A 24,491-nucleotide genomic window follows, 5' to 3' on the forward strand; every position below is an offset into this window, starting at 1 on the left:
TGGGCGCTCAGGTGCGGCCCCTGGTGGCATCAGGGGTGAGGAAAAACTCCCTTTCGCTTGATTCATAGTTTGTAAGGGGGAAAAAAAAGCTCAGTGAGGTCTGAGAAAAAAAAACCCTATAGTCAGGAAGAAACCTCAGGCAGAGACCAGCGGCCACCTAGGGGAGCCCCCTTCCAGGGCTGGTTGCGAGTAGTAAGGGTGCTGCGGCAGCTGGGACACTATGACACCTTGGCAGCTAGGAGTTGGCAAGGATGAAGAGGTGGGTCTTCAGCTGCTTCTTGAAGGAGTCGACGGAGGTGGCTGATCGGATCTCGATGGGGAGGGCGTTCCATCTCTTGGCCGCATAGCAGGCAAACGCGGCGTCGCCGATCTTCTTTTGCGGGGGGGTGGGGGTCCTTAGCAGCTTGGCATCAGTGGACCTGAGAGCTCGAGTAGGGGCATAAAAAGAGAGCATGTCTGAGATATAACTCGGGGCAAGTCCATTTAATGCTTTAAATACTGTGAGCAGAATCTTAAAGTCGATTCTGTATGAGACAGGTAACCAGTGCAGGTCTGCCAAGACAGGAGAGATGTGCTCTCTCATTCTGGTTCTTGTTAGGATTCTTGCCGCAGAATTTTGAATGAGCTGCAATTTGTCAATTAATTTTTTTGGGAGACCAGAGAAGAGAGCATTGCAGTAGTCTATCCTACTGGTGACAAAGGCATGAATAAGTTTCTCAGCGTCTTGTCGGGGGGCCAAGCCGCGCACTTTGTTGACGTTTCTCAGATGGAAAAAAGCTGATTTTGTTATCTTGTTGATGTGAGGCTCAAAGCTCAGATCCGAGTCTACACACCTAGGCTAGTAACCTTATCTTTAATGTGCATGCTTAGGTCACCTAGGCTTGAGTGGAGTTTTGCACGTTTTTTCTTAGGCCCAATGAGCAACACTTCAGTTTTATCCTCATTTAATTTTAGGAAGTTACTGTTCATCCAATCTGTGATGGCAGACATGCATTTAGTCAAGGCATGAATGGCAGTGGTTTGGCTGGTTCGACAGAGATATATAGTTGAGTGTCATCGGCATAGCTATGAAAATCAACATTGTGCTCTCTGATGATGGAGCCCAGGGGCAACATATAGAGAGAGAAGAGGAGAGGGCCCAAGCAACTACCCTGAGCAACCCCAAAAGGCACATCATACTTGTTGGAGACGTATTCTCCGATGGTGACAAAAAACTGCCTTCCTGTAATATATGTTTTGAACTACTTGACGTGACCGGACAATCCTACCCAACATTCAAGGCGGTCAATTAGTATGTTGTGGTCTATGAGCACTAATACCTACAATGTCAATGCCTGTATAAGTAATTTGTAAGGCATGTACTAAGCAAAATCAAACATGTATTAGGCATGTATTCGCAAATGTCTTGTTGGTGCACAATTTGGGATGTATTACCAATTTAGCTTTAATAAGGACCAGTAAGCCTTTATTAGTAAGTAGCAAGTGCCAGAATACAATATGTATAAGATACCGACACACTGAGATACAGAAAAATCATTACAAAATATATTGAAACCTGCTTTGTGACGTTTGGAGGGAACTTCCTTTTTTATCGTGACGTATTTTTGTGCCGCCCTATACATTTCAATGGCCATTGAGTGCCATAGCAAGCCCCTTGGAAACCCACTGCACTTGAGGAACAGTCCGTCCTCTTATCCTGGCCACAGACATACTCTAGGCTACATACATAATATATAATGTGATGTCCATGCTTGTGTCTCCTCTCCTCTCCACTCCTAGGCTGTAAATGGCTTTGGCTCCAGGCAGCACTAGCGCTCTAATGTGTCTGCTTACTGTCACAGCTCAGGAGGCAGAAGGCCATCTGCCAGATACATTACAGTAGGCTACATAGACAGCAACACATCTCTCCCTTTTTCTGCTCGTCTTTCTTTCTCTCTGTCTTTCTTTCTTTCTCACTTTTTTTCTCTCTTTTCTTCTCTCTCCCTTCCGTTCTCTGTCCCTAAGTCTGTGTCTTTCTCTGTCTATCCCCTCTCTCGGTCCTTGTTTGTCCTGCCCCCTCTTTCTTTCTTTCTTTCTTTCTTTCTTTCTTTCTTTCTTTCTTTCTTTCTTTCTTTCTTTCTTTCTTTCTTTCTTTCTTTCTTTCTTCTGCTTTTCACTCTTTCACAGGATCTTTCTCTGCCTCTGCCTCTATCTCTGCCTATTCTGCCTATATGCCTCTTTCTGTCTCCCCCTGTCTGCCTGTGTGTGTGTGTGTGTGTGTGTGTGTGTGTGTGTGTGTGTGTGTGTGTGTGTGTGTGTGTGTGTGTGTGTGTGTGTGTGTGTGTGTGTGTGTGTGTGTGTGTGTGTGTGTGTGTGTGTGTGTGTGTGTCCCTCTCTGTGTGTGAGGGTTGGCAGTACACAGACGCCACATATCACTGCCTCTTTTGGGCCAGATGGTGAGTCCCCACATTCAGCTGAAAAATGGGAAAGGAGTGGGAGTTGGCAGGCAACAGACGTGGTGGACGGGGTCGGTCACATAGCATGCAGGGAGATGCATCCATGCAACAGGTTTTATTATCTCTACATAGTAGTAGTAATATTTTTACATCCATATGATACGATACGATTAGACTTTATTGTCAGTTTTCACTGAAATTCATTTTGCGTCCCTGAGCAACACTCTTTTAAGACAGGACATACACATAGCATCACATCACAAGACTTTTGCACAACACGAAAAACAGGACACAGGCCTATATACAGAGATGCATGCATGCATAATACATAATATATCATGTATCCATAAATATACTATCTAATCATGTTGTTCATTATTTTTGCCCTGCCCTAGGTTGGTTCTCATAGAAGGTGACCACTGTGAGAGACCATTGCCGTTCATGTATATTCATAGATTTATATGTCCAAATTTCTTGGTGACTGTGCAATTACAATAAAGACTATATTTAAAGATGAATTTATTGCAATTTCTCTAGTGCAATAAATAAGTTACGAGGACACGCATCCATCCAGGTATGAGGCCACGCAACAGGTGCTCAGTGGAACGAGCTCCCCGCTCGAGGAGGGACTCTGGGGGGCCGACTGGTGACTGTCACAGGGGAGGAGGAGGCTGGGGAGGAGGGGTGCAGAAGCGGAGGTGGTCTCTGTGGACATGAGAGTCATGGTTACACTTTGTTTAACAGTCCCTCTCACGGTGCATGAAAGGCTGCATTGGGTTGGCATGCAAGTGGGGGCGTTACAAGTCAGTCACGGGCGCTGCATGTAGAAAACCTGCTGTAGATACACCCATGCATGGCACGCAAGATACAAAATACAAAGTAAAAAGTAAAAAATACAGTGTTAATTCAAGTCTGGTACCAGATGAACTCTAGAAAATGTGTGTCGACGCCAAGTGTTGAATTACCGTTGTATTTTTTTACTGATTGTGTGCCACAATTGGGATAACATGTAAGATGACCTGTAGTTGTGGCTGAGGGAAATGACACAGTAAAACTACAGTGCTAATTAAACACTTAGAGACTCTAGGTGTTCAATCAACTCTCAAAGTGTTGAATTAACATTGTGTGTTTTTTTTTACTCTAGCCTACAGGGAGAGAGAGAGGGTGAGAGCCGTGAGACTGAGACACCATTGGTCTGGCATCACTGACTGTTCAGTGCGTCCCTGATTATCATCAACTTTCAAATCTTATAACGAGATGTTGGTCCGACCAAGATGATAACGAATTACCATGTTCTGGTTAACCCGCCTTCTGCTGTTTGCTACTGGTTGAGGCCAGAATAGGCTGACAAGGCAAACATTTTCTTAGTCCTCATAGAACATCTCTTCTTAAAACATGTCACTGCCTTGAACATGCCTTTACCCAGGGCCGTTGGAGCTGCTCAAAGTTGATTGCTTCCCAACAAAGTGGGTGGAGTTGCCGATTTTTCTCTGGAGTTCAGAAACGATATTTGTATTGCTCCTGGCCTGACTAGGAGCAACACCAAAGAGGTTGTGTCACTAGGAGGGCGTGCCTGGCCAGTGCAGTGCAGCGCAGTGCAGGGTATGCTCTTGTTTATGTGCCTTGTCTCCGCTGCGCTGCTCTGATGTGGTTGAGGGTTCTCCTCTCACCTCGCGTGATTATTCACAAGTGGCCACAGATTAGCAGCCAGCTTAGCTGCAAAGGTGTGTGTGTGTGTGTGTGTGTGTGTGTGTGTGTGTGTGTGTGTGTGTGTGTGTGTGTGTGTGTGTGTGTGTGTGTGTGTGTGTGTGTGTGTGTGTGTGTGTGTGTGTGTGTGTGTGTGTGTGTGTGTGAGAGTGAGTGAGGAGAGACAGAGACAGAAAGAGAGAGAGAGCATTTGTTTTGTTTGCCTTTGTGTGCAAACTGACTTGTGTACTACTGTATTTAAATGAACAACCAAACAGAGAAAGCATCATCCTTTGATATTTGCAATGCTTTCTTAGAGGTTAAATCAAGCCTGCGAGACAATTCCCTTGTACAGTAGATTTATCTCTGCACACAGTTCCTCAAACGTGTTTTACTTTGTGGGAACTGGGTACCTGAGACTAGCCCATGTGCTGCCGTGGTCATGGCTGTAACCACCATTGAGGACACAGCGGTCATGTCCTCTGTATTTTTTTCAGTAAGGTAAAATGTATCTACGATGAAAATCAAGATATGATCAACAATAATGAATTCAGTCTGTATACGCCAAGGAAGTGTTTGAAGCATTCTAAATGTACAATATGCAGTGCAGCAAGCAGTATTTGACCTCAGTATTTGAAAATGTCTGGTTACGGCCCTGGCCGTGATGTATGTCATCCTGTACTTTGGATATCCTCTGAAGGCTGTGGGCCTATGAAAGGCTTTGGGCTTACATTTCCTGACGTTGAGCATGTGTGAAAAGCAGTCATGTATGAACATGTCTCCATTTGTCATTCTTATTCTCATTCTCATTCTCAATTTCATCTCTCTCTCTCTCTCTCTCTCTCTCTCTCTCTCTCTCTCTCTCTATCTGTCTATCTATCTGTCTATCTTTCTCGCTGTGTGTGTGTGCTTGTGCACGGGTGTCCGCCTGTGTCTGTGTGTGGGTGTGCGCTTTCGCGCGTGCGTGCGTGCGTGTGCGTGTGCGTGCGTGTGTGTGTGTGTGTGTGTGTGTGTGTGTGTGTGTGTGTGTGTGTGTGTGAGAGAGAGAGCGAGAGAGAGAGAGAGAGAGAGAGAGAGAGAGAGAGAGAGAGAGAGAGAGAGAGAGAGAAATACCAATTTTAATATTAATGTCAAATTAGTCCCCCCGCTGTTTCCTCATGCCAAAACATCATCGCCATCCACCGCCTGAGGTACGGCACGGCGGCCTTCACATTCAGAGTGTCCAAGAGAGCTCAGGTAGCTCAGCTCTGTTCATAACATTTGAATTTCAATCAGCCGAGGTGTGATGATGAACACCAGGGCTGGACTGGGGGAGAACCAGGACCCGGGCACTTTTGGCTCAAAGCCCCCCCCCTCTAATATTTAGGGGCGCAGAACTGAGTCACGAGTCACCGGTGGGCCCTGCTAGCCTCGCGAGCCATCCTACGTACTTCCGCCAAAGGATTGGCTCCACTACTGTAGTCTGGCCGTGCTTTCTGTGGAGTGCCTGGAGCAGTAGAATTCGAATACGCCCCCCACGTGGGGACGAAAGGGGGAGGACGCTCGTGACAATGACGTACACATCTGCGCCAAAGCCGTTGGTCTGCACTATGTTTGTTGTTGAGTAACTGCCAGGGATTGGGTGAGAGGTGTCCAATAATTTCAAACGATAACTGAGTGCAAACTTCCTGCCTCCTACAATCGCTTCAGAGCAAACAAATGCCAGACCATAAATACGAAATGAAATGGTAGTATTATGGGATGGTCAGGACCAGGCTAGGGCCCTGCACCCTCGTTGGCCCCTATTTTCAGAAATGTAAAAAAAAACAAAAAACTTTTTTTTTTTACATATCTGAAAATAGGGACCCCGGAGGGTAGCGGCCCCACCGGGAAATGCCTGGTATGCCAGATGGCCAGTCCAGCCCTGATGAACACACTCAGCTGAAAAGCGTGTCTGCTCAACAGGAAATTAGTCCACACAGACGTTTGAAATTGTAAACACGTCGTCTTATATGAGCACAGGAATGGGCCTAAATCCAATTACATTTAGCCAATTGCTTCAATTAGGTATGGATGGATAAATCGTTAATAAATGATGTGTTTCTGATACTACCCAATTATTCTGTGGATCTGTGGTAAGCACCATGGTTATGTGAGCAATATCTTTATATTAGATTGTAATTGTTTAGTATATTGTATTGGTTTGTTTGTAACCTTATATGGTACATGTGTAGTTTTGAAGCTTGTGAACCTATAAAACCTGTAAAAAGATTATTCCATAACTCCAAGGTTAACTTAAAAATGTGTCTGAAAATGCCTGACAACTGCTACAGAATATTGAGAAAAAATGGTGATAACGAAAATATTTGTCAGTTAGAAATGCTTAGAGCAATTTGCCTTGATATCTTTCCATTGAGACACACAAAAGAATGATACTGTCAACAGAATTCTCCCCACCTACAAGGAATTATAATATTCCTGTGAATAACAGCCCTTACATCTCGCTGTAAATGAAACTTACATGACATGACAACAGTCTCCAGAGCATCAGGTGGTGTTTGTCCAGACCCTGATGGTTGATACTGTAAGCCGTGTAACCCTCACCCTCTTCCCCAGCCTCCCTTTCTTTCTTTCTTTCTTTCTTTCTTTCTTTCTTTCTTTCTTTCTTTCTTTCTTTCTTTCTGTCTGTCTGCCTTTCTTTCTTCCTCGCGATCTTTCTCGCTCTGTCCATGCCTTTGTCTCTCCCTTTCCCTTTCCCTTTCCCTCTGCCTCTGCCTCTGCCCTTCTCTCTCTCTCTCTCTCTCTCTCTCTCTCTCTCTCTCTCTCTCTCTCTCTCTCTGCATCCCCCCTCTCCCTCTGCCTCTGCCATTCTTTCTCTGCCTCTCTCTCTCTCTCTCTCTCTCTCTCTCTCTCTCTCTCTCTCTCTCCCTCTCTCTCTCTCTCTGCATCCCCCCTCACCTCTCCCTCCGTCTCCTCCTCTGTTTCTCCCTCTGTCCATCTCCTTATTTATACAGCTGCGGTGCTTGTGGGAGCAGCAGACTTAGAGGCAGAGATATTATGTTCCTGATATGGTAAATAGTGCAGTGATGGATGCCTCTATTATCTGTTACTAAGCAAACACTGAGTGAGGTGAGGCAACACTGGCCTGGCCTGGTCCTGCTGCTCCAGGGTCAGTGGCAGCTTCAGCCAGGGCTGGACTGGTCATCTGGCATACCGGGCATTTCCCGGTGGGCCCTGCTCCCTCGTGGGCCCCTATTTTCAGAAATGTTTTTTTTAAATACAAAAAATATGAGGGTTCAGGGCCCACTGGTGAGTCAGTTCTGCACCGTTAATTATGAGGGGGGGGTCCTTTAAGACAAAAGTGCCCGGGCCCTATTTCTCCTCCAGTCAGCCCTGGCTGTAGCTGAAGCTGAACCTCAGGACAGGCGCTGTTCACTTCAAGCCCTGCAGTGCAGTGCAGCCAGCCACTCTTTCTAGGTGTTTGTTTACATTGTCTCTTGTTTTAAGTATGTTATGCTTTGCTGTATTGTTGGTCTGCTGATCATGTTCTGGAGCGTGTGTGTGTGTGTGCGTGTAGATGTGTGTGTGTGCGTGTGTGAGTGTGTGCATGTGTGCGTGCATGGGTGTGCGTGTTTGTCAATATCCCTGGCCCACTAAATCATCTTAAGTCATCAGTGAAGTGAAGAACAAATATTGTTATCGTCAGTTAAGGTAGCCAAGCGTCCCTTGTAATACGAAATCGTCCCATATTTATAGACAAAGGTACGGTTCTGTATTGAGTTGAAATGGGGCGTAATGTGGTTAAAACGCAGGAAATTGCATTGAAGAAATATAGTACAACATTTTATGGGGCAGGACCACCAGATCCCCCATACAAAGGTGTGTCCCTTATTTTTTCCCCAGTGAGTTGGCAACCCTATCATTGGGACTTTAAGTGGGTAGGTACGCACCAGTACTCGGAATACTGGCACTTGTCAGTTTTAGCCTAGTACCGGAATATTTTACAGTATAGGGCCTATAATACTGCATTTATCTCTTTTTTTAGTTGAGCACCGGACCAACACTTATTTTTTTTACCTTTTTTTTGCCAAAGGATGTTGTGTATGCTTCCCTCCTCTCTCTCTCTCTCTCTCTCTCTCTCTCTCTCTCTCTCTCTCTCTCTCTCTCTCTCTCTCTCTCTCTCTCTCCCCCCATTTATTTTCCCTTCCCCATTCCCCCCCAAACACACACACACACACACACACACACACACACACACACACACACACACACACACACACACACACACACACACATACACACACACCACCCTGCAACCCTGCATCCCTCCCTGCTCCCCCCTCCCCCCCTTCTGTTCTCCTCAAGGCAGTTAGCCTACAAATGACGAATCCACTTAGCACAAGCTAAATAAAGCTAACAATGTTAACACAGCCAAATATCTGTGTGCTAACTCAGTTTGCTCCGCGTCTCTGCACGTGTCTCCCCATCTGTTTCCATCATGTGCGGGGGGCAGATGAGATCCACAGGCCATCCTGGTCTAGCATTAGCATTTTTCAGGGCTTTAGGCCTTCTCCCTGATGGCTGTCGGGCAGGGCCAATTAGCACTAGTTGGCAGGGTTGCCAGATGAGGCTGATGATTTCCAGCCCAAAAAAAGCCCAAAACCCGCTTGGAAGCATTAAATCCCGCCCAATTCTATTGAGTTCTATGGCCAAATATTGGGTGTTTTTTTTTATCCAAAATCCATTTTTTTACCCGCAGACGGCCATCCTAAGTAGCCCAATTGGGCGGGAAACCGCCCAATCTGGCAACACTGCTAGTTGGGGTCCTGGAAAGGGAAAAGATTTAAAGGGATTGTAAATTGTTGTAGTGTGAAATACCGCAGCTAGTTGTATATGTATGTTTTTCAGCCTTGATTATTGTGACACATGCTTTGTCTAAAATAAGATACATTTTATTATCTACCATACAATTAACTGATCAGTAAACGTAAGTAAAGTAATCAAGCATGTCAGTGCTTACAGTAGGTATAGCTTTGTGGAACAGTTTTACTAAAATGTCTGTGATTTTTAAAAGATACCCTGTGTAGGAATTTGCTTTGGAACATATTGCAAAGGAAGTGACCAGCAAATACGAAATGTTAATTAAAATTCTCTGTCGAGTTGAGTTGATATTCGTCTTTGTAATGCCTGTGTAAGTTGCACAATACACACAGATACAGTAAACACAGAATCACAATTGTTCACAGTATAAACATCACATTAAATTGCAGCGCACCATATACTGTACTGTACTATACTGCCACACCATACTATTCCCAGGTCCTGTCCTGAGCTTGAGTTGACATTTGTCTTTTTGATGCCCGTGTAACACAGATAGAGTAAACACAGAATCACAATTGTTCACAGTATAAACATAACATTAAATTGCACCATGTAGGCCCTACTGTAATGCCACACCGTACTTATTCCCTGGTCCTGTCCTCCTGAGGTCTATTTTAAGGCCGCCGTGCCGTGTCGTGTGTTTATATATTCAGCAGTTAATAATGCAAGATGGCAGGATATAACAGGCAGCTGGTGCCATTATTCAACAGGACTAATGGCTGGCTAGCGGGCCTACCGCATTTAGCCTACCAGCCAAGTCGAGCCGACCGACGGGACCTGGGTGCCAACGCACAGCACCGCATAGCACAGCACAGCACAGCAGCCGTCATTAAAGTGACACACGCTCTCTCTCTCTCTTTCTCTCTTTCTCTCTCTCTCCTGTGAATAATGAGAATAATGACTTAAGCTTCTATATTAAGAGGCCGACAACCCCCCCACCCCACCACCACCAATGTGGAAGGGTAGTCGATGATTGATAACCTTTGGGCTCCAGACATGCCAGCCAGCCAACCCCTAGCACCCCAACTCTCACCCCAACTTCCCCCACCCCCACCCTCCTTCCACTGAAGTTTCCTGACCTGGATAAATGAGACTCTTTTTCAGACCTATTCGTTTTTTTATGAACAGAGAGATTGTGCATCATCAGCCCCTTTCATTAGTCCTGTTTCTCAGTCTCATTGAACGTGTTCAACACGTCACAGTAATTGAACTTAATGAATAGGTTCGGCAGCCATTTTGGATGATTAATGCACGTCTGAAGTGTTTTCGAGTTTTTTCGAGGATTCCTTGAACATTTCTGTAAAATAATATGCATTAGCACGTTGAATGGAAGCCCTGTCTGTCAGCCGCTAGCTGAAGTAGGCACTCATGTGAGTTTGCAGTGAAGTACTTCAGCATTGTCTCCCTGCATGATGCCTCACACTGTTCTTACCACCAGGGCCCGGGCACTTTTAGCTTACAGGGCCCCCTCATAATTAGAGGGGTAGAATTTTTTTTTTTACATTTCTGAAAATAGGGGCCCACGAGGGTGCGGGGCCCACCGGGAAATGCCCGATATGCCAGATGGCCAGTCCAGTCTACCACAGGCAAACATCCCGGGCTCAGAGTTGAACAAAAAAGAAATCTCATTATACAGTGCCTACCCGCTGATCCTAATTATGCCAACCCTTCAGTCAGGTGGGACAATGAGTCACACACACACACACACACACACACACACACACACACACACACACACACACACACACACACACACACACACACACACACACACACACACACACACACACACACACGGTAGACTGCACCTTATTTAAATACTTTTGTACCTAGAGAACCACACCGTACCTTATTAAAATCCAACAGTCCTCCAGCAGTCAATATTATGGTAAACACCTGCAAAATAATTCGGTTACACTTTACTTGACGCCGGCGTCATACGTATGACATAACATAAACAGTGTCATGACACAGTCATAGACAATATTACGAGTCATGGACATGATGTCAATGTCATGAACATTTTATGGTCATGAAAAGTTGACATTGTTAAGGCTGTCTTTACCTTAAGCAAATGTCATTTCACAAAGTCATGAAATGTTTATGACAGTGACATAATAAGTGACTGGGTGATATTATAAGTGACTGGGTGACATAATAAGTGACATAAGCGACTGGGTTACGACACGGTTATGACACTGTTATGTTGTGCGTATGACACCGGTGTCAAGTAAAGTGTTACCAATAATTCAAAAGGATCACATATCTATATTTAGGGCTCCAAACATGGGTAGAACCTAGCCAGGCCGCACCCTCCTAGTGACGCAGCACCTTCAGCGTTGGTTATAGTCAGCCCAGGAGTAGGGCTGCACAATTAATCGAAAAATAATCAAAATCGTGATAAAATAGTAAAATCGAACTCGTGATTGTAATCGTGATTTAATTGTGGCCATAATGACCTACTTTTGAGAGCGTCCTTGAAGCCAGATCATACCGACAGGCTGGTGTTTCTGGCCAGAAATCTGTCCACTTAAGTTTCATGCTATTGCCTTTACATAATTATTACAATTAATACAATTTTATTTTGCTCATCCCGTATGTAATTCATTCTTGGTTATATTTCATCTTGTTATAATTTTCAAAAATCTCTGCAAAAATCAATAATCGTGATTAATAATCGTGATCATGATTTTGACCAAAATAATCGTGATAATGTTTTTTTTCCATTATTGTGCAGCCCTACCCAGGAGCAATACAAATATTTTTTCTGAGCTCCGGAAAAATTGGGAACTCCTCCCACTTTGTCTTGAAGCAAACAACCAGAAGCAAAGCATGGGAGACGTGTTAACCATGTCGTTTGGGAAATTTAAATTGTTATGCTCTTGGTCAGACCAAGTCTCGGAGAGATTTGAAAGTTGATGATAATCAGGCTAGGTTGGTAGAACCACCACTGCACTGAGTCCTGACTCACTACTATGCACAATAATGACACTTTATTAATGTCCATGCTTGTTGTTGTACCTACCTGTACCAATATTTGTAATGTCAAGTTTACATTACATAACATAAACAATATGAAATTGTTATGGCAAAAACATTTAACCCTTAACCTAACAGCCTCCAAAATATGGTATTTTCGCTGTTCACAAATCTCTAATGGATTGAAAATATTTTGTGTGCAGGTGGTGGCGTTCGTGTCTCTGTTCTTCATCCTGCTCTCCATCACCACCTTCTGCCTGGAGACGCACGAGGCCTTCAACATCCTCCAGTACCGCTACCGGAACGTCACCGAGGGCAACGTGACGCGGGAGGAGCCCACGCCCGAGATGGTGACCTCGCCCAAGCTGATGAGGGTGGAGGGCGTCTGCGTGGTCTGGTTCACCTTCGAGTTCCTGGTCCGCATCGCCTGCTGCCCCAACAAGCTGTTCTTCGTCAAGAACATGCTGAACATCATTGACTTTGTGGCCATCCTGCCCTTCTACCTGGAGATAGGCCTGAGCGGCCTCAGCTCCTCCAAGGCCGCCTCCGACCTGCTCGGCTTCCTGCGCGTGGTGCGCTTCGTCCGCATCCTGCGCATCTTCAAGCTGACGCGCCACTTCGTGGGCCTGCGCGTGCTGGGCCACACGCTGCGCGCCAGCATCAACGAGTTCTGCCTGCTCATCATCTTCCTGGCGCTGGGCGTGCTCATCTTCGCCACCATGATCTACTACGCCGAGCGCATCGGCGCCCACCCGGGCGACCCGCGCGGCACCAACCACACCTACTTCACCAACATCCCCATCAGCTTCTGGTGGGCCGTGGTCACCATGACGACGCTGGGCTACGGCGACATGTACCCCAAGACGTGGCTGGGCATGATGGTGGGCGCGCTGTGCGCCCTGGCCGGCGTGCTGACCATCGCCATGCCCGTGCCCGTCATCGTCAACAACTTCGGCATGTACTACTCGCTGGCCATGGCCAAGCAGAAGCTGCCCAAGAGGAGGAAGAAGCACAACCCCAACCCCGACGCGCCCGCCACCGACTCGGCCTCGTTCGGGAAGTCGGAGTGCAACTCGCCACCGGACAGCACGCAGAGCGACACGTTCCCATTGGCCGCGGAGGAGACCAGTGTCAGGAGCCGATCAGGTACAGGTAAGGGTAGTATTGTAGTCTGCATCATAAACACCACCGTATGTTCCGTATGCCATTCTGTTTGAGGTCCTACCTTTTTTTTATAGTCTAATATAGTTCTCAACGGGGGTGGTACAGCCCCCCAGGGGGGCGTTGGGGAGCCCAAGGGGGGCGTTGAGAAGAATACCACAGAGTGGGGTAGGGGCTTAGTTACCATTGGGGAGCATTTATTTTTATTTTATTTAATTTTTCATTATTAAGGGGGACATTGGCAGGCTTATAATAAGATCAAGAGGGCGTTGGGAGGCTTATGATCAGGTCAAGGGGGCGTTTGTTCAAGAAAGGTTGACAACCACTGTTTTACTACATGACACACACACACTTTACGGCACCTGCCGTCACGTGACACACTCACATTATGGCAACTGCCATTCTCAACCAATAGTGTTATTTAAAGGCACAACATAGTAGTGCTGAAGTACAATGTATAAACGTAGTGCAAACATATGAAGTGGGAACATTATCCAAACATAACAGATAGGAGAAACATATTCTTCTGCTGACCATATGAAGAGCTCTTTTCCAAAATGAGATATATCCATTTTATAGAATGTTGGGAAATTGACATTTTTGTAATGGGCATTCCATTGAATTGCATTGCAAAATGCATTTTTATAGAGCTTAAAACGTATGTTCTCAAAATATTTGACTGGCAAGAATTCACATATAGATGATGGGACTCCTTAACAGTCAATTCCAATATTAAAATGCAAAAGTCAAAAATGGTGGATATAGCGTTTTGGAAAAGAGCTCTCCATATTCAATCTTTGTGTTTGTGCCTGTGTGTGTGTGTGTGTGTACCTTGTGACCGTATATACCTCCTCCAGACTCCAAGCAGAATGGTGACGCCAACGTGGCGCTGTCGGAGGAGGAAGGCTGCAGCCTGACCCAGCCCCTGTCCCCCAGCGAGAGATGGTCCCTGCGCCGCACGCGCACCCACAGCCGCAACGACGGCAACAAGCCCAAGAAGGAGGCCGCCTGCTTCCTCCTCACCTCCGGGGAGTTCACCTCCTGCGCCACCGACACTGCCGGACGCACGGGGGCCACGCGCAAGGGCGAGAGCAACGTGTAAAGGACCCGGACCCGGATCAAAGATCGACACCAACCAGGATAACAGGAAATTACATCACATCTGCTCCCTGTAAACCTCACTGCCAGCCATCTGCTTTACCACTGGTAGAGCCGATAAGGCTCCATCATCCACAATCCATCGTACTGTCATCGTTCTGTGCTGAGTATGAATCACTGTTTATACGTAACTGGGAGGGGTGGGAGGGTGGGGACTACCTGTAATTTGGGGGGAATTGTTGCCTTTTACAACTGATATCAAGTACATGAATGTGTCTGCAACCCCAGAGCCTTGCTTTATGTGTCTTTTTAGATGCGTCCCAGCATCTGTATAAGAGGGTATGTCCGTCTGTCCGTCTGTTAGTCTGTCTGTCCATCTGAAACGCATTCTTCAAATTGTCATTCCCTCCTGTGTCAGCAAGGCGACAGTGCATAGATGGACGCATCTTTGTCCGCCTGTCAGACTTGTTAGGGGGTTACTTGGTCTTCAGGGGGTACTGATACAAAACCCTGATTAGTTCTCACCCACCCTCCTGTAATACAAACCCATCATGACACCCACCCACTTGTCCTTTTGTTTTCTCTCAGTCATGCGTTCTCCCATGCCCTGCCCGCCTTTTCTTTTTCCTTTTCTTTTTTAAAGGGGCTTTTTCATGCCTTTATTTGACAGGACAGTCGAAGATGGTGACAGGAAGCGAATGGGAGAGAGAGACAGGGGAGGATCGGGAAATGACCCCGGCCGGACTTGAACCGGGGTCCCCTTGGGTGGGCATTCAAGCCCAAATGTGGGGGTCTTAGCGTGCTGCGCCACAGCGCCCCCCCTGGGCCCTGCCCGCCTTTTCATTTCCACCGCCCATGCCATTAATATTACTCAGCCTGTATCGACTCTTGCTCACCTTCTGGCCAGCCCAGCGAGATATATATGAACAGCATCAGGCTGTAGGAGTAATTGGATTTTTCTTTTGTTTTGTTGTTATTATAGAATTGCTTCAGGATGACCTTTTAATGTTTAATCTTTGTGGACTTTAACTTAAAGGGCAACACAAAGAGCAAGGAAGACATACTTTAGATTGAATTGTCACCGTTCAGAGCAAGAAATCAATTAGCGCAACAGAAGAAAAGATATATTTGTGAAATCTATACAGTTCATCATCACCTCCTATAGCGCCGATCTCGTGCATATCCAGAGCAAGGAATTTGCTTTTTTATCTTTCATGACTTTTATTGATGATAGGACTACTTTTGTGCTTAATGCTCCAACACACAACATCATTTTTGAAGTTTTGAGGAACAAAAGGGAAGGGGCACAGAAGCACAATATCACTCTCAGAACTAGTACCTACTGTAGGCTGACTATCCTTGTTATTCTATCTCTGTCTCTGTCTCTGTCTCTGTCTCTCTATCTCTCTCTCTCTCTCTCTCTCTCTCTCTCTCTCTCTCTCTCTCTCTCTCTCTCTCTCTCTCTCTCTCTCGCTCACTGTCTCTGATCCCTCTTCGACTGAATGGCTTGCGTGTCAATCTTCAGATTCCCCAAAGGTTTGTGACAGACTGGGTCACAAGAGAGTGAATGGATGTGTCTCTCTCTCTATCTGTGTGTGTGTGTGTGTGTGTGTGTGTGTGTGTGTGTGTGTATGTGTGTGTGTGTGTGTGTGTGTGTGTGTGTGAGAGAGAGAGAGAGAGAGAGAGAGAGAGACAGAGGGAGAGAGAGAGAGAGAGAGAGAGAGAGAGAGAGAGAGAGAGAGAGAGAGAGAGAGAGAGAGAGAGAGAGAGAGAGAGAGAATCTATTTGTAGAGGTATGAGAATGCGAGTGCACACACAATCCCCCTCCCAGCATGCCAGGTGCTGTGAGGAGATAGATTCATGCTTTGGGGAGCTGCAAAGGCTATGGAGGAAGAGAAGAGAAGAGAAGAGAAGAGAAGAGAAGAGAAGAGAAGAGAAGAGAAGAGAAGAGAAGAGAGGGCATGGTAGCACCAGGACGCCAGAGCAAGCCCTGATTGGGGCCAGACCATAATTAGCTCCCCATCGTCACGGAAACCCTAGGTTATCGGATTATCAGTATGTGGGGAAAACACTCAGTAAGAATCTGTATACTAATGAGGGCCACACTAACTGTTTTCACAAATGCGCACTGAGATAATTGTCACAAATGCAGAAATCAATTCTAACCATAAATAGATTAGAATTGAATTGGGAATTGAGGCTTTTTTCTCCTGTCCAGGGCCGCTGACAGCTTTTGCTGGGCCCAGTACAAAGTCACCTGAAAGGCCCCCCTACCCAATACATACAATGTAATGGGAACACAATTATGGGCCCCCTGTCTCTCTGGGCCCGGGACAAGATACCCAGTTGTCGTCCCCCCTGTCGGCGGGCCTGCTCTTGTCAACATATTGTGCTCTACAGTACAGTAGGTGTTGTCATTGTATTCAGAGCATGTGCACATGGCTAAAGGATGACGGTCCACAGAGACGCTTTTAGTGTTTAACCACTTTCCTCCTCCCCGCCGGTGTTGCATGATGGGTAATATCCAGGCGTGTAATGCCTGGTGTAATGTGATCTCTCTCGTAACCACGGCGACACACAGACTACAGTACATGGAGATGGCCCATCCTGACTCACAAGCCAATCTGTCTCTATCCACACACCCCTCTCTCCTCGCCTCTTCTCTCCTCTCATCTCCTCTCCTCTCCTCTTCCCCTCTCTCCTCTCCTCTCCTCTCCTCTCCTCTCCTCTCCTCTCCTCTCCTCTCCTCTCCTCTCCCCCTCTCTCCTCTCCTCTCCTCTTCCCCTCTCTCCTCTCCCATCTCCCCTCTCTGATCTCTGCTCTCTCATCTCCCATCTCCCCTCTCTCATCTCATCTCCTCTCCTCTCCTCTCCTCTCCTCTCCTCTCCTCTCCTCTCCTCTCCTCTCCTCTCCTCTCCTCTCCTCTCCTCTCCTCTTCCCCTCTCTCCTCTCCTCTCCTCTCTTCTCCTCTCCTCTCTCTCCCCACTCACCCCTCTATTCTCTCCTCTCCCATCTATCCTCTCCCCTCTCATTTCTCGTCTCGTCTCGTCTCATCTCCTCCTCTCATCTCTTGTCTCCTCTCCTCTCCGCTCCTCTACTCTCCTCTCCTTTCCTCTCTACTCTCTGCTCACCCCTCTATCCTCTCCCCTCTCCTCTCCTCCCCTCTCCCCCCCACTCCTCTCATCTCTCCTCTCCACTCCCCCCCCAACTCCTCTCATCTCTCCTCTCCTCTCTTCTCCTCTCCTCTCCTATCCTCTCCTCACTCCTCTCCCGTCCAAGCAACACCAGCAGTCAGGGCTAAAGGGGCTTAATTGAAATCTGAATCTGATGCCTGGCTGGTTGAATTTGAATTTCACTAGTTGAACACTTCCCATAATGGCTATCCTTTATAATTTTCCCCCATCATTACACAGTGACAGTTCAGGCTTTCGCAAAAAGACTATCACAGGTTTTTTTTTTTTACTGTATTTTGTGTTATCACCCGGTGAGCAGATGGAACGTCCTCTGATTGGCTGAGCAGGTGTACTTTATTCCCCGGTAGCAGGACACCCATGATGTCATGCAGGCGTGCGGGCGTCCACTCCAAGTTGCTTCTTTTCTAACTTTCTGGCCAAGTGCCGTTACTAATTCTATCGTATCTGGTTGTCTAGTCAAGACCGCGTCGTTAGTTCTATCGCATCTGGTTGTCTAGTCAAGACCCCGTTACTAATTCTATCGCATCTGGTTGTCAAGTCAAGTCAAGTCAGAATAGTCAATTCTATCGCATTTGGTTGTCAAGTCACCCCAACGTATATGATGTGCACTATTACATGGATCAGTAATAACGTAACAGTAGTTCCTCATACTTTCTGATACTGTATGTCACCTTGAGAAGGACGAACACATAGGATTTCTCTAGTCAACAATAAAATAAAATGGTGTCAACAATAATCGATTCGGCAATGCATTGCAATGTGGGGCAGGACAATTCAATAATCGATTTGGCAAATGCCTTGCTTCATGACTGATGAAAAAATTCTCTTTGCTTTCAGTAGAAATAATGCATTGCAATGCATCATAGAATCGGACTGAATCAATTTGAATCGAATCGTTGGCTCCTGAATCGTAATCGAATCGTGAGGGCAGTGCCAATCCACACCACTAGATTTACTTACAGACCCCCTGCCGTGTCCAAAATGAAATGCTCTAGAAATCACGACAGTTTTGTCAAATTGTTGAAAGGTGGTGTCAGCGTGTACTACCAATTTGTTACGTACAGGTAGTCTCTATAAAAACGTCACCAGCCAGCCCCCAGGCCCCATCTCTTTAACACGTCACTGATATGGCTTATCCTCTCTTCATCGCATGTATGGTTTTACCACCCGGTGAAGAAAAATAATTAGCCAGCAAGCAGCCCCCACTCTCTGTGATGATGTCAGTCCCAGAGACAGACAGACCATTCCCCTCTCTCTCTCTCTCTGGTGTCGTCGCATCAGAGAGAGACGCACACAGAGGCAAAGACAGACATTGACAGTGACATCCCCTCCCCAGTCGACACTCGTGACGAGCGCATAATTGGGTGACGGTGGGCCAGTCAGTCATTGAAGAGGAAAGAACTCGCAACGATGACGTGTCAAGTACACAGACGTACACACACACAATTTCTCTTTTTTTTCCCTCTCTCTCTGTCTCTCTTTCTCTCTGTCTCTCTCTCTCTCTTAGTCTTTCGCTTTCTCTCCCTCTCTCTTTCTCTCTCACAGACACAGAAACACACACATCAAATACACACATTTAGACACTCACACACACGGTCTTGCTCTCTCACCGACCCCCACCCCCCCAACACACACACACTTCCTTGTCTCCACCCACTTGCCTCCTTGTCAGCTGCGTTGCTCTGCACTCCTCCTCCCCCTCTTCCCCCTCCTCCTCCTCCTCCTCCTCTCCCTCCCCCTCCTCCTCTTCCTCCTCCTCTTCCTTCTCCACCTCCTCCTCCTCCTCCTCTTCCTCCTCCTCCTGGCAGCAGTGATGGCTCTCCCCTCCCCCTCCTCCTTCTCTTCCTCCTCCTCCTCCTCTTCTTCCTCCTCCTCCTCCTCTTCCTCCTCCTCCTCCTCTTCCTCCTCCTCCTCCTGGCAGCAGTGATAGCTCTCCCTCCTCCTCCTCGTCATCCTCTTCCTCCTCCTCCTCTTCTTCCTCCTCCTCCTCCTCCTGGCAGCAGTGATGGTTCTCCCCTCCCCTCTCCCTCCTCTTCCTCATCTTCCTCCCCCTCCTCCTTCTCTTCCTCCTCCTACTCCTCTTCTTCCTCCTCTTCTTCCTCCTCTTCCTCCTCCTCCTGGCAGCAGTGATGGCTCTCCCTAACTGCCTAATTGCAACTAATGGGCCTCCATTAGTGCTGTGGCCTGCGGTGGAGTCTCCACCTCACCCAATGAGCCTCGAGCCCTGGTTGTACCAGTTTGTACAGTAACACTGCCTCACCCCTCTGCCCACAAGTGCGTGTGCATGTGTGTGTCTTGGTCAAGCCACCAACTCACTCATTGTGCCTCAAGCCCTGGCTACCAGTTTGTACAGTAACACTCCCTCACACTCCCTCTGCCCACAAGTGTGTGTGTGTGTGTGTGTGAGTGTGTGCGTGCGTGCGAGCGTGTGTGCGAGCGTGCGTGTGTGTGGGTGTGTAACACTACCTCAAGCCCTGGCTGGACGTGTGAGCATGCATGCCTGTGTGTGTGTGTGTGTGTGTGTGTGTGTGTGTGTGTGTGTGTGTGTGTGTGTGTGTGTGTGTGTGTGTGTGTTTGTGTGTGTGTTTGTGTGTGTTGGTTGTACCACATTGACTCACCCCTTTCCCAACCCGTTGCCTGTGGCCCCAGCTTGCCAGTTAGTGATGTTGTTACCTCATCCTGTTGCCTACAGCCATGCACACATGGTCACTTGCACTGGACTGGCCATCTGGCATAGCGGGCATTTCCTGGTGGGCCCGCACCCTCGTTGGTCCTGAAGAGTACTGCTTTACATTACATTACATTGCATTTGGCAAGCATTTATAACCAAAGCGACTTACAATCAAGAACATAATCAAAGCCAACATTACTAGCAGATACAAAGTGCACAGGACATACACAGAACAACAAGTGCAGATGCAAAGAAGGGGTAGGGTTTTTTTTTTGCAAAGTGGAGTCCGCACACACGCACACACACACACACACACACACACACACACACACACACACACACACACACACACACACACACACACACACACACACACACACACACACACACATACACACACACACACACATACATACACATCATGTCATGAGTCTGGCCTGGGGCTAGGGCAGCTAGGGCAGCTTTGACGACATTTGATCCATTGTTTTCAATACAACCCTGCCAATGTTCATGCCGGTGCCCACTGGCGTCAGCTGTGCATATTACATATTACGATTGAGCTCTATTTTGGTCGGAGCTGCTCGTTAAAATTCAACTTTGTCATCTCAGTCCACCTGCTGCTATGCTGCTAGGGTCAGGTGGATTCAGAGTGTGTGCATGAGTGAGTGTGTCTCCAAATATATGTGTTTGTCTAAGCATACATTCATCTGTGAGTTTGTCTGTCTGTCTGTCTTTCTGTCTGTCTCTCTCTCTCTCTATCTATCTCTCTCTCTCTCTCTGGGGCTCCTATCTGCTGTATTTCTTAAAAAATGTAGAGTTCTGGCCTTACTGTAGTGCTAACGGTAGGGCACTCGTCTGCTATGCAGCTGACCAGCGTTCGGATCCGGCCTGCCCGGGTCCTTTGCCGACCCTTCCCCGTCTCTCTCTCTCCACTTGCTTCCTGTCAAAGTTTTCACTATCCTATCAAATAACCCATTTTGTCCTAAGCCCTTTTTGGGAAAGGGTGCACTCTGCCTATTAAATCCTAAATATCTCAGCCTCCGGAGCACATACAAACATGAAATGAGTTACATTTAAAAACAAGGACCCTCGTTTTGCCTTAGAATGTGTTCATTCAGCTCTAACTTACTCACATTTTTAATAAAAACAGCTCAAATCTCAAGAACCCGAATGCAGCATGTCTCCAGGACACAATGGGATAAAGATAAATAGACCAAAAAAAAATCTTCAAATAAGCTCTCACTGCCAAGCCGAGTTACCCTGAATCTGTGCTGTGGTGACCGCCACTCAGGGTTGACCTGAGATACGCTCTAACATGAGGGTTGCTAGGGAAACAAGGTGCTATAAGGCTCTCCACTGCCAGGCCAGAAGAACGTTGTGAGTTGAGGGGCTTCTTCAGATGAAAGGGGAGACAGGCGGGCGCAGAAACGGGTGCTCCCTCACAGGGCCATAACAAGACATGTTCAAATACCGAGGTCAAATACTGCGTGCTGAACTGCATACTGTACATTTAGAATGCTTCAAACTCTTCAGTCAAAACTCTTAAGGTCGTTTCCATTAATCACTGCCTTGAGGACAAATGGGGGTGGCCTATATAGACTGAATTTGTCATTGTTGATCATAGATACATTGTACATTTCTGAAAAAAAAATACCAAGGGCATGACCACTGTGTCCTCAATGGTAGTTACAGCCATGTCCCTCAGAAAGCGGTGTAGTGTTTTACCCTTCTAACCCCAGAAGCCTCTCCCCACTGTCTGCCTTCCCTGCCCTTCCTCCAGAGTCTTTTTTTGTTTGTTGATAAGACATTACTTACATTCATTGATAATAATGATTGTGCTGGCCTGAACATAAGACAGGGGTTTTGTTCTAAAAAAATATGCCTTTGAAAACGGAGCTAGTCTTATATTCAGGCCAATAGGCCTACAGTACTCACCCATCCACCCACCCAAAGCATCAGAAACAGGCATCTTGGCTTTAGAAAAAAAAATACTGCCAATTTTCTGTTTCAGCCCAATCTTCTGTAAACCACACTATGCGTTTTTATTGGAAAATAAGACTGGCCTTTTACTTTTTCACCCCTAACAACTCATACTGCATGTTCCGCATGGCTTCAACATTCTCCATAAAAGGTGATATTTCCATCTGGCCTATGTAATATATGTAAGAGACAATGATCTTGGGTGTGTTTGACTATCTGGAGTGCGTCTCTCTGTTGTCGTTAACATTGGTTACATGTTCAACTGATTCTGTTGTTGATCGTCGTTGTTAAACATGGTTGTCGTTTCTCCTCCCCCCCCCCCCATGCGTTCCTCAGCAATATTTTTTTCAGTCAAAGTGTGTTCATTGTTTCACTTTGTAAGCAATGATGTTTGCCGTATGCAATGTGAGGTCATATCTTCTTCACCTACTCATGGACATTCTCAACCACACACACAATCACACACTCAAAAGCTATGTGATAATGTAAAGTGGAGTAAAAAAACAACAACAACAAGATTGTGTTTTAATAAAAAATCCTTGTAAACTTGTGATTTAGATCTAGAACACAACATCATCATTGTGAAATGGCTTGACACTGTTGGGCTGATAATTCAAGTGTGTGCGTTGCCTAAATGGACATACAGTAGTGTCTTTATAGCAGCCGAGATATAGGCATGTCTCTGCCTTCGGACATGTCAGTTCAGTCTGTCAAAACAACTGCGCAATGCAGTTCAAATCCACCAGACATGCGATGTGAAGTTCGCAACACAGACATACAGTACTACCATCCTTGAACATGCTTTCATAACGGTAGGACATAATCATATGGTCTGTATTGTCACTGGACCACTGTAGAGCCCGCCACTCCGTCTTGCCCTGCTGTTGGACGTTGAGTGATGTGGCGGGCAGATTCATTTGCATAAAGTTTGAGATTGCTGAACTTTTGGATGCATGCCACACAAAGTACCAACAATGATGTGTGAGCGAGGGGTTATACGCTTCTCGTTGAGATATTGATATTGACAGTTCCAGAACTGCATAATTCTGGCTAGGCTCATGCGAAGTTCACATTGTATGTCTGGTGGATCAGGGTGCGACCTTTAACAATATGTCACAACTGTAAAGCTCAACCGGATGGCAGAAGAAAGCATTGTTCTTGTGGCATAATATGTGCTTATTATCTGTTTCTACAAAGACAAAAACAATGTTTTTGTGGCATATTATTCAATCCAAATCTATGTCTATGAACCGTTGACAGGGGACCAAAATGTTGGACATTATTTAAAGGATAAGTGCACTATTTTAGCCCATTTTCTGAATTGTGTGCAATAAATACTAGAGGTCCTGACCATTTTTTTTAATGTTTGCTGCTGTCTCGATTATTTGGCTATTTTTTGGATTGTGTTTTTCAACTGGCTTTAGAATGGCCATCTATGGGCATGTCCGTATGTCTTCTTAAAACGTTATTGCAGACAGTTTAGAAAAGGAGGTAAATGTTCAAAATAGTGCACTTATCCGTTAAGCGCATCATAGCACTGCTCCAAAACACTATTTCCGGTTGTGCCTAACGTAGTCAGTCTCAGTTTCTCTGCTTTATTTGTTTGTGGATTCCTTTTTAATGAAATTAGGATCTCTGGTGACCCAAATCAACTGAGGACACTGCAGAAGTATTCTCTTTTTCCTATAAAATCCGATAAGTCTGATAGCCATGGTTGCCTTATGTTAAATTACGCCACACAGTTAATAAACTATGAGTCATTTCTGTTCACACCCAAATCCCCATCATACTATTGATACCTGGCGTTTGTAAATAAAAGCACAGTGATATGTAGCACAGTGACGCATATTGATGAGTAGATATGAATAAACGTGTATGAAAAAATGCAGTAACTTCTTGTTGATTTCCACCAAAAGGTGAAGAGATTATTTTAATACTGTCAATATTATTTATCTATTTTTCTTTCCTCCTTTGCTATTCTGCTTTACAATACTGGAGGCACACACGCACACACACACAAGAGTTCCTTGTAATGGATTGTGTGTTATTGTGACTGTACAAAATGACCATTGTAAACACTTGTAAGTCTAATGCTGTGCTGTTATTTTCTTGTAACATGTAGATATGGATTTCCATGCTGGAATACAAATAAAAAAAGGTTCCCTATCTCAAGAAGCGCTGAATGTGAATTTGATTTCTGTTGAGAAAATTCTCCTTTTGGGGGTGACCTTTTCAGGCCTCTGCATCATTTGGGCTGTAATAGTCTGTTTGTGTGTGTGTGTGTGTGTGTGTGTGTGTGTGTGTGTGTGTGTGTGTGTGTGTGTGTGTGTGTGTGTGTGTGTGTGTGTGTGTGTGTGTGTGTGTGTGTGTGTGTGTGTGTGTGTGTGTGTGTGTGTGTGTGTGTGTACAGGAAAGTGGGGTGTGGGG

At 46.2% G+C, this 24,491-nt stretch overlaps 1 protein-coding gene across 1 annotated transcript in view; it reads left to right on the forward strand.

Moving 5' to 3' along the window:
- Positions 1 to 14,407, forward strand: part of kcnc4 (potassium voltage-gated channel, Shaw-related subfamily, member 4) — a 28,763-nt gene extending 14,356 nt beyond the window's left edge. The window contains exons 2-3 of the mRNA XM_063208387.1: positions 12,164 to 13,112; positions 13,979 to 14,407. Of these exons, the coding sequence (XP_063064457.1) occupies positions 12,164 to 13,112; positions 13,979 to 14,223 (1,194 nt within the window). The 3' untranslated portion in view covers positions 14,224 to 14,407. The remainder of the gene's footprint in view (positions 1 to 12,163; positions 13,113 to 13,978) is intronic.
- Positions 14,408 to 24,491: the final 10,084 nt, after the last annotated feature.

This window comes from Engraulis encrasicolus, chromosome 10 (genome assembly GCF_034702125.1).
Source record: "Engraulis encrasicolus isolate BLACKSEA-1 chromosome 10, IST_EnEncr_1.0, whole genome shotgun sequence".
Taxonomy (NCBI): domain Eukaryota; kingdom Metazoa; phylum Chordata; class Actinopteri; order Clupeiformes; family Engraulidae; genus Engraulis; species Engraulis encrasicolus.